General features: G+C 39.6%; 1 protein-coding gene across 1 annotated transcript in view; it reads left to right on the forward strand.

Moving 5' to 3' along the window:
- The window catches only part of LOC113237375 (protein HIRA homolog), a 31,296-nt gene extending 13,914 nt beyond the window's left edge, over window positions 1-17,382 (forward strand). The window contains 11 exon segments of the mRNA XM_026473804.1: window positions 726-884; window positions 3,371-3,554; window positions 4,832-4,934; window positions 7,714-7,833; window positions 8,111-8,257; window positions 8,908-9,004; window positions 10,360-10,456; window positions 10,458-10,489; window positions 11,670-11,794; window positions 15,229-15,320; window positions 16,470-17,382. Of these exon segments, the coding sequence (XP_026329589.1) occupies window positions 726-884; window positions 3,371-3,554; window positions 4,832-4,934; window positions 7,714-7,833; window positions 8,111-8,257; window positions 8,908-9,004; window positions 10,360-10,456; window positions 10,458-10,489; window positions 11,670-11,794; window positions 15,229-15,320; window positions 16,470-16,634 (1,321 nt within the window). The 3' untranslated portion in view covers window positions 16,635-17,382.

The following is a 17,382-nucleotide window of genomic DNA, read 5'->3' on the forward strand; positions in this document are numbered from 1 at the left end:
ATTGATAGTCGTAGAACATGTTTCGTTACAATATTAAAATAGACAATTAACTTAGTTGTGTGTCTTTCCATCGTGTCTATGCATGTCGTAATGTTAAATAGTACATAGTACATAGAGGAACTTACCAGTTGTTTGTCTCTTAGGGTACAGTCACTTACACAGCCTTATCTTTAGTTTTAACCAAACTGAAGTGCACTCGGTTCCCGCCATTGCCGTTGACGTTACTGCCGTCTCGATAGTGTCAAAAATAACAAGTTAGCATAGGCAAAGCAGTGTTACCACAATACAAACAATGGGCGAAGTTCGTTAACTCACCAAATCATTGACTATCGCGTGATTCGCGACATAGACAACCACAAATTACATCCAAACTCACGAGAGAAATAAATGTAGGCCATACACATATTTCTCCCGGCCTGGGAATCGAACCCAGGACCTCTGCGTTGCAGTCCAACATGGTAACCGTTCGGCCACAGAGGCAGTTAAAAGAAGGAAACTGGGTCATATACTGAGAAGTCCAAAGCACAACCTATTGCAATTAATAATCGAAAGCAAAATACAAGGAAAGAGAAGCGGAGAAGTGGTTCAATAGGCGCACCCAATCATTATTCAGAGCAGCAGTGTCCAAGGTTCATTTTACCATTATAATCGCCGACCTTCATTAAAAGATGGCCACGAAGAAGATGTGTTAAACTACATTTGACAGTAATTATATTGAATTTCAGTGAATCCCTTGGCTCCCAACCGAGCGGCACAGAGAACTGCTTTAGTACGTCATCTCAAAGCAAATCTCGCATCCGTGTGGAGAGGCGCGACGACATCGTCATACATCCCAATGTCAGCAACCACGCAACTTCTGCACCGGCACCGAAGCCTTCCGACAAGTAAGCACCGATTCTAGTAGATATACAATTGTACAAACAATAAAAAAGTACGAAATTATAAAGTACCAAGAAAAAACTATCATATATCCGGATATATATATCACGGAGAATGTGCGACGGAATTACATGGAAAAATTCCGCCATCGCTTTCTATCATCGGGGGACACGACGTAGGCTGGGGTTCCACCCCTATGTCATGCATATATCCAAGATTTGCACGGCGTTACGCTTCCACATTCATATGGCGAACAACTTGTAAAGTGAAATTCCCTGCCTGCAGACTTATTTCCTGAGCGGTATAACTTGGGCCTTTTCAAAGCGAAAGTTAATAGGCCACTCTCGCCTTGAAAAGGCCCAAGTTATACCGCTTAGGAAATAAGTCTGCATGATGGAGCATGCTCCATCGTCGATCTCATTACTCACTTCCCGTCAGGTGGGATGGGAGGTCACATGAGCATTTGTTTTAGCTATAAAAATCGTTAAAGAGATCAATGTAGAAAAAGTGCAAGAAGTTTGTAAGGAATGTAACTTTGCACTTGATGCAGACCGGAAGCACTCAATCGATTTCATTCATTCATTCATTTTATTTATTGCAATTCAAACATATGAACCCCAGAAGGGCGTAGCAATGTATGGAGACAGGCAGACCGAAGTTTTAATGTAATAATTAAATACAATTATTAATCTATTAAATTTATTGAATACAATAATATCGAGGATTAGTTGCTATTCTACGATTTGGGGAGTAATTGCTGGTCTTTATTATTGTAATATTTTTATTAACTTAGTATATTGTTCTACATCTCTATTTAATTCACATGGAAATCGAAACAAAACTACAATAAGGCAGGTTTCAGACCAGTGCGGATTTATCTGCGGACCGTGCGCGCGGAGCATCGAAGCAGAATAACACGCGTGGCGTTACAACAACGTTATACAGTGACGCGGGTTGCTCCGTACGGAACACGCTCCGCGTGAACTCCGCACAAGCCACGCGTGTGTTCATTGTAGGCGACTGCCTTCCGTGAATATCCGCACTATAGTCTGTTTAAAAGACATGTAAACAAAACAGATTGTTTGAATTTCTAAAGTAATGACTCAATAAATCAAATAAATAACACTTTCACGTATATTTCGAAGGTTTACAACTTAATATCTCATCGCTTTTTCCAACAATATTCATTTGAATGACATCGTAAAATCGTATTTGAAAGATGATAGTCAAAAAGTGAGGTTATTTATTATGAATCGTATGGTTGCATAGTGCTATACGTAAAAAATTCAGTTAAATTTTTTGTAATGGATTAGTAAATCGAAAATTTCAATCGCAATCGAAAGAGTATCTATCGAGGATTTGGTGGAGGATTTAAAATTGACATTTCGGAAATTTTAAATATGCTTTTATAGGTTATGTAATGAAAACCGCTAGTATGACTCAAACAAATCGATTTATTCAACTTATTATTTTTTTATACTTGGCTGTATAATTGGCCATCACTAAATCTTCTATGGTCGGGTCAGTGACTTGTGTGTTTACTTTTTTGTTTAAAATAGATTGAAACGAAGTATAAATTAAATACACAATTCAGAGCACTCCGGATTCTACGCATGCGGATGGCCAGTAGGCGGACAGTCCATACGAATCGTGAGCAAAGCTGTGAAACCAGCCTATAGTTCGTGCTTCTGAATTCAAATTTAAATGATAAATGTGTAAATGACAAAACATGAAAATTTATATTTGTTTGCATTCGGAAATCCAACGATTGGCGAGGCATATTGAGAAAATAGTTGTACTTTTTTTTATAATATCAAGTGACGGCACGAACAAGTCGTGCTCCTGATGGCAAGCGACACGCCTGTCCATAACAGTTTCAGTACTACTTTAAATCTACTAACTGTACTACTTTAAGTCTAGCTTTAAATCGCAAGCTTACGTCACCCTGAGACGAGATTTTTAGTAGCAGTAGAGCTCCTTGTGAAAGAGTTCGTCCAAGGTAGTGCTGCCGCCTTACCTATTTCTGCCGCCAAGCAGTAATGTCAGCATTACTCTGTTCCAGTTTGAAAGGGTAATGGTGCTGGTGAAATTACAGGCACATGGGACTTGTCAACTTATGTCTCAGGGTGACGGCGCAGTGGCAGTGCCCCTGAAATCTTTGAGATATAAAGCTCTGAGTGGCACTGCAACTGTTATTTATTTTATTTATTTAATTATTTGTATGCAGGTCACAAAGACCCATAAATTCATACCTTAAAGACTAACATACATAACAATACAGTAAACCACTTATGACTAATTATTATTTCCACGTATTGTCTGCGACGTGTGACGCAACGTGGGTGTCCGATAGCCGGCCTTGATACTATAATACTCCGTCCCTTGTCCGTCCGGCCCGTCACTTGATATTATAATAAAAAGTTGACAAGTCTCGTGTGCCCGTAATTCCACCAGCAAACTTGCGTTGTTAACAATGGGGTACGTGTATCAGCGCCCTGGACCAGCGGCTGCGCAAGCGCGGGCCGCCGCCGCTGCCCGGGCCGCGCGCGGCGGATTTCCCTTGCAAGCGCGCGGCGCCCTCGCCGCCGCCGCCGCCCGCCGCCGCGCCGCTGCCCGCGCCCCGTCTGGGCGCCAACGGGCCTGTGGTACGCGCCGCCGGCGCCCTGCGCCTGCAGGTCGGTCTCGGTCTTTACATAGATTAGTACATTATTGCAGAGGCCTTGTATTAATACGAGTCAAGCAATCCCCGTTCCCGCCGAGGCATGTATCGAATTTTTCTCAAACAATGCGAGGTAAGAGAAAAAGTAAACAATATTAATTAACTATTCATACGAAGATCGAACACTCAGAAATAATTCTTTTATTTTTCTACGTGCTTGTTGTCGTGTCTTTTTAGTCGTAGCGTCATCTATGAGAAATCTATGGAAGTTATTCGATGTTCGATCTTTGTATTAATATTTCTAACAAACTAGTGGAGTAATTTCACAACAAATAATTCAATATCAAGTCAATATAATTTAAAATATTAATTAACATTAAAATTACACAATACAATTGCTAAAGGAAAATGTTATTGTTTTTCCAGGCTCATTAATAGTAGTACGCTGAACTTCTGATGATGTGTTTGAATGTGTATCTATTACAGTATTTTCATTATCGTTCTTCTCACTAGCACTCATTTTCGCGACCAAAATACAAAAAAAAAAACGACAAAACAAAAGGAACACTCTATTGTGTTACCGCCATTTTCTTTTTTTTTAAGTAAGCGGTACAGATTATTATTTTTAATTCTCGCTGTTATGAGTTTTTCTCTTGCCTATTTACGTAGTTCATTATTACTAGGTAGATTTAAAAGTTTGCAGAAAAGGACAGTAATGGATTTTCATACAGACTTTGCAGTCTTGAACCTGAGTTCTTGACCTGAGCCGTTGCCGGGGAATACAAACTCTCCCATTTAAAAATTCAAAATTATCTTTTAGGCCTTGGGAGAGGCGAGAGTCTAAAAATAATCATAATATCGTTTATTGCGAAACACGTTGTTACATTTAGGACTTATAGTAGTTGATATCAAACATGTACATGTAAGAGCGCAGTAATGAAATTTTAAGATATACAATTTGATTACCATTAATTTCATTTAATTAATTATTACAATGAAAATAATATAAGCAAATATATTCTGAAATTCAAATGATTGTCAAATTTAAATTTCTATAGATGTGATTTATTTTTAATTTTCCCGATGTTTCGGAACAGTTCACGCTCCGTGCCCACAGGTTGACTGGCTAGCGGCACGATTATGTAGCGTGATGGATTTAAACTATTTAGTGCGTGGAATCCGGTTCTTATTGTTTATAAAAATAAAAACACGCGATTCAATATCCCTATGCTTTCTTCTAACTCTTGAGTATCACAATTAATTGTATTTTATTATTAACACATAACATTGCAGGTTGTTAACAAGGCCTGCAATACACACTACGGCGCGTTATCCAAAATCCAGCTTCTACCTAACAACTCGGCATCACCAGATCCAGTTTGGGAAACTTATTTAGGTAATTATTATCAATCGTGATGTATAATAATATTTTTTCAATTTCTTGTTTTAGCCAGGTGTAACGCGGTCATGACTATTCTAGACTTGCAGCTAAACCTAAAAATTTGGAGTGTATTTGTGAAAAACAATATAACACAATGCTCTCTCTTACGTGGTCACTTTCAATGCTTTATTGCATTTCCACAATGTTAAAAAGATGTTACAAAATATAATACAGAGGGCATTTATGGATCGTGTCGGGCACAGCAAATGAGAGGAAGGCATTTTTAATAATTCGGAATAATTCTTCACTGGAACTCAAATTAACTACGGTCAAACCGTCAGAATGTTTTTTAATAATAATAATAACGTACACACTCGACATAGCCCCGCACTAGGGAAACCCTGTGTCGCGGGTGCCATGGACACACACATAGACAACCACAAATTACACCCAAACTCACGAGAGAAATAAATGTAGGCCATACAAATATTTCTCCCGGCCCGGGAATCGAACCTGGGACCTCTGCGTGTCAGTCCGGCATGGTAACCGTTCGGCCATGGAGGCAGTTAAAGTTACGTAGTTTTGGAGTAGATGCTGTAATGTACAGTACAGTGTGTAATATACATGAGATACTGATCCCCTACCATGCCCAAACCGACCGAGATACGACGGCCTTACTAAAGCTGGTTGAAATTTGTGTTCTGCATTTAAATAAGAACCATACGTTAAAGATCAAATTTGCGTAAAATCTTTCTTACAATGTCATTCACTAATGAGACGACCAGGAAGTCATACCAAAATAAATTTTACAGATCACAGTTTAAAGATTAAGAGTCGTATTCTAGAACTCTGCTCAATGCTCAAGACAGGAATTGAGTATGGTTTAAAGCACTCGAAATCATAGTCAAGTCCCTGCTTATTATTAGGAATTGATTAATGCTCTATAAAAATACACCCCAAAAGCCATTACGGTCGTATTTCCAGTGCTTGAAATCATACTCAGATTCTGACTTGAGCATTGAGGAGAGTTCTGGAATACGACCCTAAGTGTGTTTAATAATTTTCTCCACATATTTGTGCTCAGAACCAAAAGGTCGACAAAGTCGGCTTGGGCGGTCAGGTATCTTGTGTATATGACTGTACACATGGGATGTGAAAAATGTATTATTAATTCTCAATTACTAAAAATACCTCCCACTCATTTGCTGTGCCCGACAGGGTCCATAAATGCGCTCTGTATTACATTTTGTTAACATTATGGAAATGCTTTTTGTATTGAGAGTGACCACGTAAAAAAGAGCATTGTGTTGTATTGTTTTTAACCAATACACAGGCAGTTCATACCTAATGGCCGTTCTGCCGGTGAAGACGGAGAACCCCCTAATTAAGCATTATTCTAGGGGAAGTGTCCAGTAGCGTTCTGGGCCTTGGCACTGTGACCGAGGGTTTTGAGTAAAGGCTCCGTCCACACCATTTATTGTCAAATAGGAATAGGTAAAGAACAGGAAAAGGAAGAAAGGTAAACGTAAAGACTGTAACAAAACAAGATTACGGTATAAATACAGGTACAATCATACAAAAACTCTCCCTACTTCAATTACATACAGGTTAGACGTGGCAAAAAGGAACTTACCCCAAAAGGGTCTGTATTTGTGCAATTATTGTGCTTTACAAGCAGTTAGGTTACATGATTTTCAATGGTCAGAATTTGATATGAAATCTAAAAGAATGGCGAAAGCTGCCCCAATAACGTCGAAGAGCCGTTCATGGACTTTGCTAGTATAATTTTGCGTTTTAGTTTGAGCCTTGTTATCAATATATTTTTAGAAGTCGGGAATATAAAAAATGTAAAACATTGTATTTTAGAGTAGATGCAAGAACACAACGCAATTTATTCAGTTCGACCATAGATTACGTAACGTTCTTGTACATACGTTTCATTTTAAGCATGATTGAATGTTTACCTACGTGAATTATTGGTTATTTTATAGTACACACATAAAACATTAAAGCTATGAAATACGTAATGAAATAATCAATTAAACAGTATTGACATAAAGCAAAAAATAAAACTCAATGTAACAAAAATATATAGACAACATTTAAATGAGAGATAATGAAAGTTGCAAAGGAACGTTTTCACAAGAGACCTCTTGCCAATGTCACATTGATATTGAGAACAGTGTGACCATTTGTGGCAGATTACTGCCATTTTGGCAGATTTAATTTATTCATTTCCATTGCTGCAGAACATGATAAGTTACATTAAATGTGGCAAAGTTTGGCAGATTTGGGAATATTCGGGAAGTTCTTTATTGTTTTTGGGAACAAACAGAAAACTTGTTATTTTCTGCTACTACGAACATACATCTGAAGCGAAATACAGAGCAATGTTGTAAACATAACCTATATCAACTTTATAATCCCAGCTTTTTTGATGCTTTGATTATGAACCACAACTATTGATAGGTCTCCTTAATGCACGTCGTCAAAAACACTGGGTCACAAAATAGACGGGATATCGCCATCCTTATTTAGTAGAGAGTGGCGATGGTATGAAGAAAAGTAAGAGTGACGAAGAAAAGGAATTCAAGAATTGTTCAAATTTTCAAAGTAGGTAGCCAAGAACCAGAGAAAAGGGTGGTAAAAAGGTGGGATGACAATGAAAGAGGTCGCATTGTCAAAGTCGCCCTGAGGCTCTGTTGAATTTTCCGTTTTTTAGGGTGTCGCAGTCAAGGTCATAAGCGTCCATCTACTAAATATGATTCCGAAAACAATATTGTATTGTGTGCAGGCAGCACGGTGACGTGCATCGCGTGCTGTGCACGTTGGGCAGCGCTAGCGTGTGCCGACGGCTCGTTGCACGCGTGGCGGATACAGCTCACGCACGCCACCAGAGCACTGCCACCCATCGGTCAGTACGATACATTAACAAAAACAAACAATTTATTATCTATTTATATCCCTATTTTTTCACTATTTATATTATTTGTTTGCATTAATATTAGACATAACTGGTTAATGACTGTACTACCTCAGTCAACCGTGACCATGGGACCTGTAAAGGGCCCGAAACGTTGGTTTGTTTGAAGAAACAAATATACGCGAGATAAATCCGGAAAATTAGTTTCTTTTTCTATGTGTAACAATCGCGAAAACCTAAGAACTCGATAAACATATTCCTTTCTTAGCACTATTGTCCCAAGCGGCGAAACTCACACTGAGCGGTGACACGCTAGTAGCGGTGACAACACACGCGGAGCTCACGATGTGGGACTTGGCCACGGCGACGTGTCTCGTGCGACCTTTAAGCTTCAGAAACCTTCTTACTCATGGCGGTTCGTATCCACAAAATTCAAATTAATTTTTATTCATAGATAAGAAAATGACACGTGAAATCGTCATATTGATTAAACTCTTCTATTCATCCACAAGGCAAGTTCTCTTGAGAAGAATGAGTAAGACACTTTAGGTATTGTGCTTTGTTTGGGTCGAAACACAAAACTGCGAATCGGCGCGATGCGAATTGCTGCGACGCGATTTCGTGCGGCAAGACACGGTTCGTATTTAACATATTTTTTAAAGTAGACAGCGACATGGATCGTGAAAAGGGTGTTGCAGTGCCGTTATTGACAAGAAAGTATAGGAAGAAATACAAAGGAGATTCACATCGCCGGAATGCGCGATGGACCCATTCGCAAATGCTTGCGATGCGTCATGCGAGCTCGTAAATTTCTGCGATGCAACGTCGCATTGCAGTTTTGTGTTTCGACCATATAGTCTGTCTTTTTTTGAAAATGACATTTGCAGGGTTACCAATTTTCATACATTTTTAAATAGTCATGTAGTTGTTGTCGATAGTTTTATCGACACATGATGTAAGGTAAAATTTTGCCAAAAATGTTGGAATGTGGAAAAAAGAAACAATTTTGTCACTGTGATAACATTATCCAATAAAAGGAGTTTCAGTCAGTGTCTAATTTTTCAGTGACAGTAACAAATTGCGCGCTTCTGGAAGATGGTAACCCTATGATCTCACTTAGTAATGGGAAGAGCTATATCTACAGCAAGAAATTATTCGCATGGTAAGTACATTAATTTTTTAACCTGCTGCAGTTTTCATTACCATCTTCAAGTAAACATATACAGTCATTATCCACTTACCTTACTTGTAGAGTGAAAATCCCAGATTGATTAAAAATAAAAAAATACTCATGTTTATAGTTACAAAACTTTGCTTCTAAATACAAGACTGTAGCAAAGTAATTGCTATAACTTCGTCCAACCATTTATGATACTTTTGACATAAGCGCCTATGAGATTCCATTATTATTGACAAGCAACCATAGACAAAAAATTAAATACTTCATGTGCTCTGTTTTTCTTTACTATAGTGAAGCAACGTCCTCTTTAACTCCGATCCCGATATTTATCAAGGCGATAGATTATGTAACGAAGTTTATTCAAGATGATTTCTCCGTTATATAGGTTTTGGTACATGTTTAATAAATTGTAATTGTTTACTGTTCCACCGAGGTCGCACGTTACCCCATTTCTTACTACCTGTAATAAAGTTGAAAATGTCACGGTGTTAAATCAGATAATTTTTTTTTGTTTAACGAATTCATTGTTTTTGTACGAATTCAAATTACGATTAAAACTTCTTCATAAATAAAGTCGATTGGTATAAGAAATCGAGTCGGTAACGCATTAGGTCATCACTAAATGAATTAGTAGTCGAGCTGTCAAGAGCAAAATAAATGGTTGGCTACAGTAGACGTAGTCAAACAAAAAGGATCCAATGCGCATCCAGTCATTTTCGAGTATAATAGTTTGAAATGTAAAAGTGTTTCTTACTGTTGTTTTATTTTCAAAACTTACAATGTCATTTAACTCCGTAGATATTTATTTATGTTTACATGTTGGATTTTTTTGTTGATCTAAGTGGTTAGACTTTAGAAACCGTTTAATACCCATAATACATTTTTTGATAATTTTGTGGATTGTATCCTTTTTGCTTAACTACGTCCAGTTATAAATAAAAAATATAGCACAACATACAATACAATAACAAGTACTTCCTATTGATACTATTTTGATCTCTGTTAATGAAACAAGTGTCTATTACGTGATCTACACGATTGAGAATTAAAATTAAGACTTGGCATTTTGTAATTATTACAAAATGGTGTTTACTGGTAACTACATTTCATTGATTAATTTCGTATGCCATAAAATAGGCAATACGTATTGAAATGTTAGTTAAGACCTTCTAGACGTGCGTACACAGCGTGCATTGATTTGTTAAAATTCGTTACTTCCAAAAGTGGCGTTTTAGGTACAATTTAGTAACCTCCATGTCTACTCCTTCTTTACTTCCAATTTTACTCTCGCTGGACAAAATATGTAGTGTTCTAAATTGCCCTCGACGTGCCCGCAGGGTGATCTGGGCGGACGTGGGGGACCCGGTGTGGCGAGCGTGCTCGGGCCAGGCGGCCACGCGGGCCCCGAGGGCCGCGCTTGCGCTGTACCCCGCCGCCAAGGCCGGCCGGGCCAGCGCCGGCTCCGGCGCCTACAACTCCTGGTAAGCAATTTCTCATCTCACATGACACTGTCCAATTAGACCTTGCTTGCCCAAAGTGGTCCCTACCCCCCAGTGGGCGCTGAAGAGTCCAAGAGAGGCTACCCGGGCTGTAATGAGAAGAAAAAAGGCCCGAGGGGTTTTATTTGGGGCATTATATTGAAGTTAGCCTGCATGCAATCATACTACTCACGTGGTCGAGTTTTTGAAATTTGTCTAGCCAGAAAGAAACAAAGTCGCTATTTAGTCAGTTCTGCCGCCAGAATAAGCTTATTTCAGCGGAACAGTAGAACACCTTAATAACTACAAAACGGTGTAACGACTAAATCTAGTTGTTTACGACTAATTGACGACTTTTTTTAGTGTAATCAGATCTAAGCTAGGTGTTGTGGTTCTCGAGATTGAGAAATGGTGCCGCTGGAATAAGTTTATTCCATCGTGGACAGTGCAATACCCTTATAACTTTTGAACGGCGGGCCGACTAAATCTAGGTTTTTGCGACTAGAACCGACTAAATAGCGACTTTTTCTGGCTGGTCAAATTTCAAAAACTCGACCATGGTCACGCTGGACTAAGGCACACTATTTACGTGTAAGTGTGATGAAAAACAGGGGCGCTACAGGAATTACGAACCTCGGCTCCGAAAGCCCCCAGTCTTCGACCTCGGACTTCTAATAGAGTCTCGTTCGTAATTTCTTATTTACCGCCCTGAATACACAATATACTATTAATCACCTAACATCATTACGTATCCAAAGTCAGTGCTCTGAAACGAACCTAGTCGCACTAGAGGTCATTGTCGAAGAGTTAGTTCAGGGGAGTGCTACCACCTTCCTATTTCTACCGCCAAGTGGTAATGTGAGCATTACAGCGTTCCGGTATTGAAGGTGCTGGTGAAATTGCAGGCACATGGGACTTGTCAACTTATGTCTCAGGGTGACAGACGCTGTAGCAGTGCCCCTCAAATGTTTACGATTGAAGCTCTGAGTGGCACTGGTACTGCTATGGACAGGCGTGTCGCTTACCATCAGACGCAAGTCTTGCTCGTCCCTTTACTTGGTATCATAAAACAAAAACCAAAGAAACTGCATTATAGAATAATCCAATATCATTTCGGCTGTAAAATGATAATCTAGATTGTTGATACAATTATTTTGTTTTGATGACAGCTCGTACAGTACGGGTGCAGCACGCAGCTGGCTAGAGTCTCAAGTCGCATCCTGCCTGCACTTACGACTCGCTAAAGACTACAAACATTGGATCATCTCACTCTTTGGTCACCTAGTCAACCATGGTAAGCATTAAGATGAACACAAACCGATATAAACTTCGTGCAAATAAGTTGGTGGTAATCGATGGTGTAAGTTTTTGGATGGAACCTCAACTTGCTAGTTTGTGTTACCAGTTCAGTGTTCCTGTTTAAGCTATAGTTTAGTCCCATATTATTCTACATAAGCTTTGTTTATAGTGCCGTTTTGTTTATAGTGTTTATAGTGTAGTTCGGGTTCTGACCCCAGATCAGCCAGTGTACAGGGTTGTCACAGACCTCTGTCACATGACTTCATCCGGTTCTTCGAGGGGCTCGAGTCTCGGGTGAGCAGCCCCGGAAGCACGTACAATATCCTCCCTATTTTCCAGATAGGTACCGGAGGTACCAGATAGGTACAACTAGCGGTTGCCACCCCAAAGCCATTGACTCTGAGTCCACTACCAAATCTCCTCATTGATGGCAGAGCTGTAAGGCACGTATCTTCCCGACGCCGAAAATCGACGTCTCTTCAGTTCCCAATAACCTGAGCGGCTGGAGGATATCTAGCTTATCCTCTACTAGCTCTCCGGGCTAGTGCCGGAGATGCCAGTCGCAGTGTCCCGTGCGTCTTCTCGCTTCAGACCCTCAAGTAGACCGCTACTAAGACGCGCTAGCTGCTCACGAGATAGACCCAAGCGGGGCAGACAAACATGTCCGTCGCTGCAGCTAACCACAAACCCCAGCGAGTCCATACCCAACTCCGGGTCCACTAGAGCAAAGGCGTATCACTGGCGGAGGACTTGACCCGGACGCCCGCTCTACCCTTGTCTTGCCGTCGAGCCCGTAATCTCTCCGGAAAACCCTATCGCTCGGGTCGGCAGATAGGGACAACTACTAATCTAACAATCAAATTTCATCATCACCATCATTATATCAGCCGGAAGACGTCCTGTGCTGAACATAGGCCTCACACAAAGATTTCCAGACTAGCCAATCGGGCGTGACGTGCGTTCATTCGGTTACCCGCCGCCCTTACCAGGTCATCCGTCCATCTAGTAGGGGGCCGTCTCACTGAACGCCTTCCGGTTCTTGGTCTCCATTCGAGTATCTTTCTGCCCCAACGGCCATCAGTTCTGCGAGCTGTATAGCTTGCTAATCCTTTGGATAAGTCGGTGACTTTCGTTCTTCTACGGATCTCCTCATTTCTGGTTCATTATTCATCTGGGTCATTAGCGAGAAATGCCGAGCATTGCTCGCTAATTAGCTCGTTACGTGACTTTGGAATTTTAAATGAGGCCCATAGTAAGTGACCACGTCTCAGAGCCGTAGGTCATCGCTGGTAACAAGCACTGCTCAAAGACTATTGCATTCAAGGACTGCGGTACAATCAAATTTAGTAGAAAGTAATTATCCGTCAGTTGACAGGTAATTAATAGAAATTATGGTATAAATGGCCACGCTGTCAACCGCTACTGTTATTTTTTTCTTTTATGACGGCCTAGTGGCTTGGGCCAGTGTCAGTTTATAAGAACAATATAAAAATTATGGCGATCACCGGTGTCAGTAATAATTCTGTCAAAAGTTGTCAGAAAATTTATGGAAATTGAAATTTATGGAATTTATGGCAACATTATGAAAAATTTGACAGATTCTTAATAGAAACTGTGTTTTAATTGATTTACAGATCTACCAACTATGTGTGGGTAACCTATCACAAACTCAAATTTTTTTTTTCCGAAAACCGACTTTTCGTTCAACTTTTTTTCATTACTACGATGACAGTTTTGGTATAAATTTGCAACACAGAAATGTCTTATAGCAGAAGTATCGTTTGTCCGAAAACCTATTGGTAGAATAATTATTACACATACGTATTCTTTGGGCAGAAGTTTGTTTGATCTAATCATGTTTATTATACTGTCTGTTTTCCATATAATTTAGATTGCTGAAAATTGGTTTCGACAAAATTACTATTCTTAGATAAAATTATACCGCCATACAATTTTACCGTACAGCTCCAAAATTCTGGACCGTACTTTGCTGGTGCACAGCAAGTCCACTTACGTAATTTTCGTCATACCATTGTGCTATGTTTTTGCTGTTATCTGAAATGTAATTTAAAAACAATGGTCTTGAGTATTCAATAAATAACTTATGACTGAATCGAGGAGAGTACCAGAGCCTGTTTTTTGTGTGTTTGCATTACCTAGACGGTACGATCCCCTCCAGTAGGCTTAGGTTAGGTTAGTATATGAAAATGCCGCACGAGCCGAGAGAGCATAGCGAGCGTGTCGCGGCAGGGACCGGCGAGTGCCAGAGCCGAATTCGTTTGCATTACCTAGACGGTACGACCCTGTAGGTTTAGGTTAGGTTAGTATATGAAAAAGCAGCACGATCCTATCGAGCGAAGCGAGTGACTACAACTCGATCACATAAACTTGCATCTCGTTTACCATATTTTCTAAAGATGCGAGGTGCTTTAATTTGACGAGTTGTATTGTGCGATATATCCTACAGGTACTAAAAGTAAGTAAGTAATAAGAAATAATATAACAAAAATGTATCATGGATATCGTTTTATTACAAAATACAAATATTCAATTAGATACATTGGTCAAACGGTTTGTTGGGGAAATAAAAATCAGGATAATAATGACTTGTCAATATGTTAAAATAGTGAAACATTAAATGGTGTAATGAAAAAACCGTAACATGTTTTCGGACAAATGAAACAAAATCTATTCAATAAAAGTCTAAAGGTTTTCGGAGAAACAAAATTCTATAAATCATGTTTCTAGCTTGTGATGGGTAACCCTATGTGTGATAATCAGTGTATCTAGTTTCTAGTAACAATATTAAGTAACAGTTTAGTGTTGCTAGTAACAATATTAACTGAAAGGTCAGTGTTGCTAGCAATAATGTTAACTGTCAGTTAGTTTATTGTTTTTAAACAAAGGTAGTGTTAGATTCATTTTGCCATATCATAGATTATACAGTACTTATCACATTCGAAAATAGGATATTTAGAAGTATAGCTTTTTCTTTCGCACCTAATAATTATAGTAACAGTAGAGCTTCTTGTGAAAGAGTTCGCCCAGGGAAGTACTGCCACTTTACCTATTTCTGCCGCCAAACAGTAATGTCAGTGTTACAGTTTTCCGGTTTTAAATGGTAAGGGTGCTGGTGAAATTATATATATTGGTTTGGTACAGGCACACGGGACTTATTAACTTATGTCTCAGGGTGATGAGCGCAGTGCCCTTTAGACCTTTGCGATTTAAAATCTGATTGCACTGCAACTGTAATGGACAGGCGTGTAGCTTACTATCAGGTGCACGACTTGTTCGTCCCGTCTCTTGATATTATATAAAATAAAAAGTCACTGTTAGACAATAGACGATTGAAACGTTTCTTTATATGCATGTATTAAGCCTTAGAATAGTATCAATCATCAAAAAAATCTTTTTATACACTTTCAGGTACAGAAGAGCAATTGAGAACAATTTTAGACGACATGATGGGTCCCAGCCATTGTACGTCTACGCCTAAGAAGTGGCAATCAACAGTATTGGTAAGTAACATACATCCGTTTTATCTGTGGTCTCCGTCTTTTATCCACTCTGCCTTGTTCCTCGTCTTGATAACATCGTTTTATGTTTATTGATGATTTTTATTTACTGCATAAGTACGTAATGTATCTTCAATATGCCACAAATGACCGGGCACAGTGAAACTATAGTTATTTTGTGATGATGACGACCTCCGTGATCGAGTGGCATGCACACCGGTTTTGATGGTGTCGCCATCTCATGAGGTCCCGGGTTTGATCCCCGGCCAATGAAGAAAAACTAATTATTTATATTCAGGTTACAAAAGACCCATAAATACATACCTTATAGACTGACATACAAAATAACCAGGGATCGGAATAGGTTGAGTTTTTTTACCTAAACTTCGAGGAACATAGACAGAAAATGGAGACTGCCTCACGACGATATTTTTTAGGTCGCTCTGGATCTGTTCGGGATTCGGGAAATCACTTAAGTACATAAAAAATTGACGTAACTGGGGACAGGCAGGTACACTATAATATACGTGTAAATAAATAAATCGTACGTTACAATTAATTTATTTACACATATGAACCGCGACGTGTGACGCAACGTGGGTGTCCGGTGGCCGTCCTCGGAAACGCCTTAACATGACACCCTTCGGCCAAAAGTCCTCCGTCATGAAGGTCAACAGTTGATGTGGTGAGGGTCCAAACTCTCATCACAAACTCACATTGTGGCGGAACTCCCCAACTGCTCAACCTTCAGGGCAGCATTGGTTTACATTGTCTTGGTGTTCCCGATTTCCATAGCACAAGTTATTTATCCGGATTGAAGGAATTTTCTTAGTTAACGACTTGTTCTTCCCGCCACTAGGTATCATAAAAAAAGTGTCGAATGTCCACGTGTAACGGCGCTAATCGCGAAGAAACTTTTGTAAATTATTTCGATAAAGGACTATCCATACACATTAGGGATAAAGTATTATCCATACACATGAATTCCGGGTAAGACCCGGAATTCATACAAACTAATACGGCCCGTCCACGGTTTGGGCACGGCCCTGATGAATGTGGATAGTTCTTTATCGTATCTCAGAGACGAGAAACTCTCCGTATAAACGGGCCTTGTTATGAATTTACGTACATACAAGCTTTCTTTGTTTCCAGGGTTTCAAAAAACATGATCTCCTTGAAGAAATGCTCTCCCTACTCGTGCGTCACCTGCGATGGCAACGAATATATACGGAATACTCTGAACAGCTGACTGACATCAAAGAAGCGAACCTCAACGGCTCCACGATGGAAACAGAAACCATCGTCAATGGCCATTGACAATTGCTTTTGAGGGACGAACGAGGACGATAAAGGAAGATGGAAAGTAGACTTTTACCGATTATGCACGGTGGGTCACAACTATTCTACACTGTAAAAATCACTATTGAAAATTTATCCTTATGTCTCCGTTTCCGAGTTCCTATTTGCAATATGAAAAAGTAATCGTTGGTATTCATTCAAGTTAAAGTTGTCCAATGAATGGCCAATGTTGGCCGTGTTAATTGATAGGGATAGTGAATGATACTTTATTTTAGAATGAAAGCAGTAGGTTTTATCACTCTGATTTATAAGCCATTTGATTGGTCAGTTTTTCCCACCACTTATCACGTGATACGGAAGCTTTATGATTGGTCGGCTGTACTCGTGATATTAAAGTCATGCGATTGGTTAGAAAATCCTACTGGTAACAAATTAACTGTGGCGATTTGGCCTTGCGTATAGACAAATAATTGAAATTCGACTCTATACCACTTAGATTAGGTAGAAGTCCGAAGTGTAAAAAACTCAACTTGTTGTTGAATGTACAAGGAAGAGAAATATGAATCTTGTGTTTAGTCTGCTAACCGTGACAATTATGCCTCGTTTGCTTTTTGAAGAGGCCCTTGTCCAACAGTGGAGTACTTTAGGCTAGTAGTTGGTGGTATTGGCTGACACTTTCAATATGGACCACACATTTTTTTAGAAAAAGTCGCCATGACCGACTTACAGAAATATGCATGGGAAATTGGGAATAAAATAATGTGAA

The sequence above is a fragment of the Hyposmocoma kahamanoa genome, unplaced genomic scaffold, assembly GCF_003589595.1.
Source record: "Hyposmocoma kahamanoa isolate Upper Pololo Valley unplaced genomic scaffold, ASM358959v1 93, whole genome shotgun sequence".
Taxonomy (NCBI): domain Eukaryota; kingdom Metazoa; phylum Arthropoda; class Insecta; order Lepidoptera; family Cosmopterigidae; genus Hyposmocoma; species Hyposmocoma kahamanoa.